The sequence below is a fragment of the Cystoisospora suis genome (assembly GCF_002600585.1).
Source record: "Cystoisospora suis strain Wien I chromosome Unknown contig_12478, whole genome shotgun sequence".
NCBI classification, from domain to species: domain Eukaryota; phylum Apicomplexa; class Conoidasida; order Eucoccidiorida; family Sarcocystidae; genus Cystoisospora; species Cystoisospora suis.
Window position 1 is genome coordinate 680 of NW_027165238.1, and position 411 is coordinate 1,090.

The window sequence follows — 411 nt, forward strand, 5'->3', positions numbered from 1 at the left end:
TCTTCTCTTCTTCTTTCCTCTCTCCAAGAAACCGGAGAGATCAATACATAGGATTTCCGAATATAAGCCGATACAGACATCTTGTAAGAGAGTGAAGAGAATCTGGATTGGTCCCCTCCTCGAAGATTCAGCCAGAGGTTTCCTGTGTTAAGAGATCGCTGTAGAAGTTCATAGAACAGGATGCTTTTCTACAGTCCCTGTCCTTTCTCTGTACTCTCCACCTTTCTGAAAGGGGAAGGAGATGAAAAGTTCTCTAATGAGTGGACAGAGAAGAAATAAGAAGAAGAAAGCTATGGAGATATCTTGACGAGTTCGATCCAGAGAGAGAGAGTTGTTTTTCTTACTCAGGAAGAACGTGGACAAGAAAAGCAGCCGCAGCACCTTGAGATAATTCTGCTATCGAACCTACAC

The 411-nt window shown here is 43.1% G+C and overlaps 1 protein-coding gene across 1 annotated transcript in view; it reads right to left on the reverse strand.

Annotated features, from left to right (window-relative positions):
* The window catches only part of CSUI_011497 (heat repeat-containing protein), a gene marked incomplete at both ends in the record, with an annotated part of 930 nt that extends 519 nt beyond the window's left edge, over positions 1–411 (reverse strand). The window contains one exon of the mRNA XM_068071595.1: positions 345–411. Within this exon, the coding sequence (XP_067916429.1) occupies positions 345–411 (67 nt within the window). The remainder of the gene's footprint in view (positions 1–344) is intronic.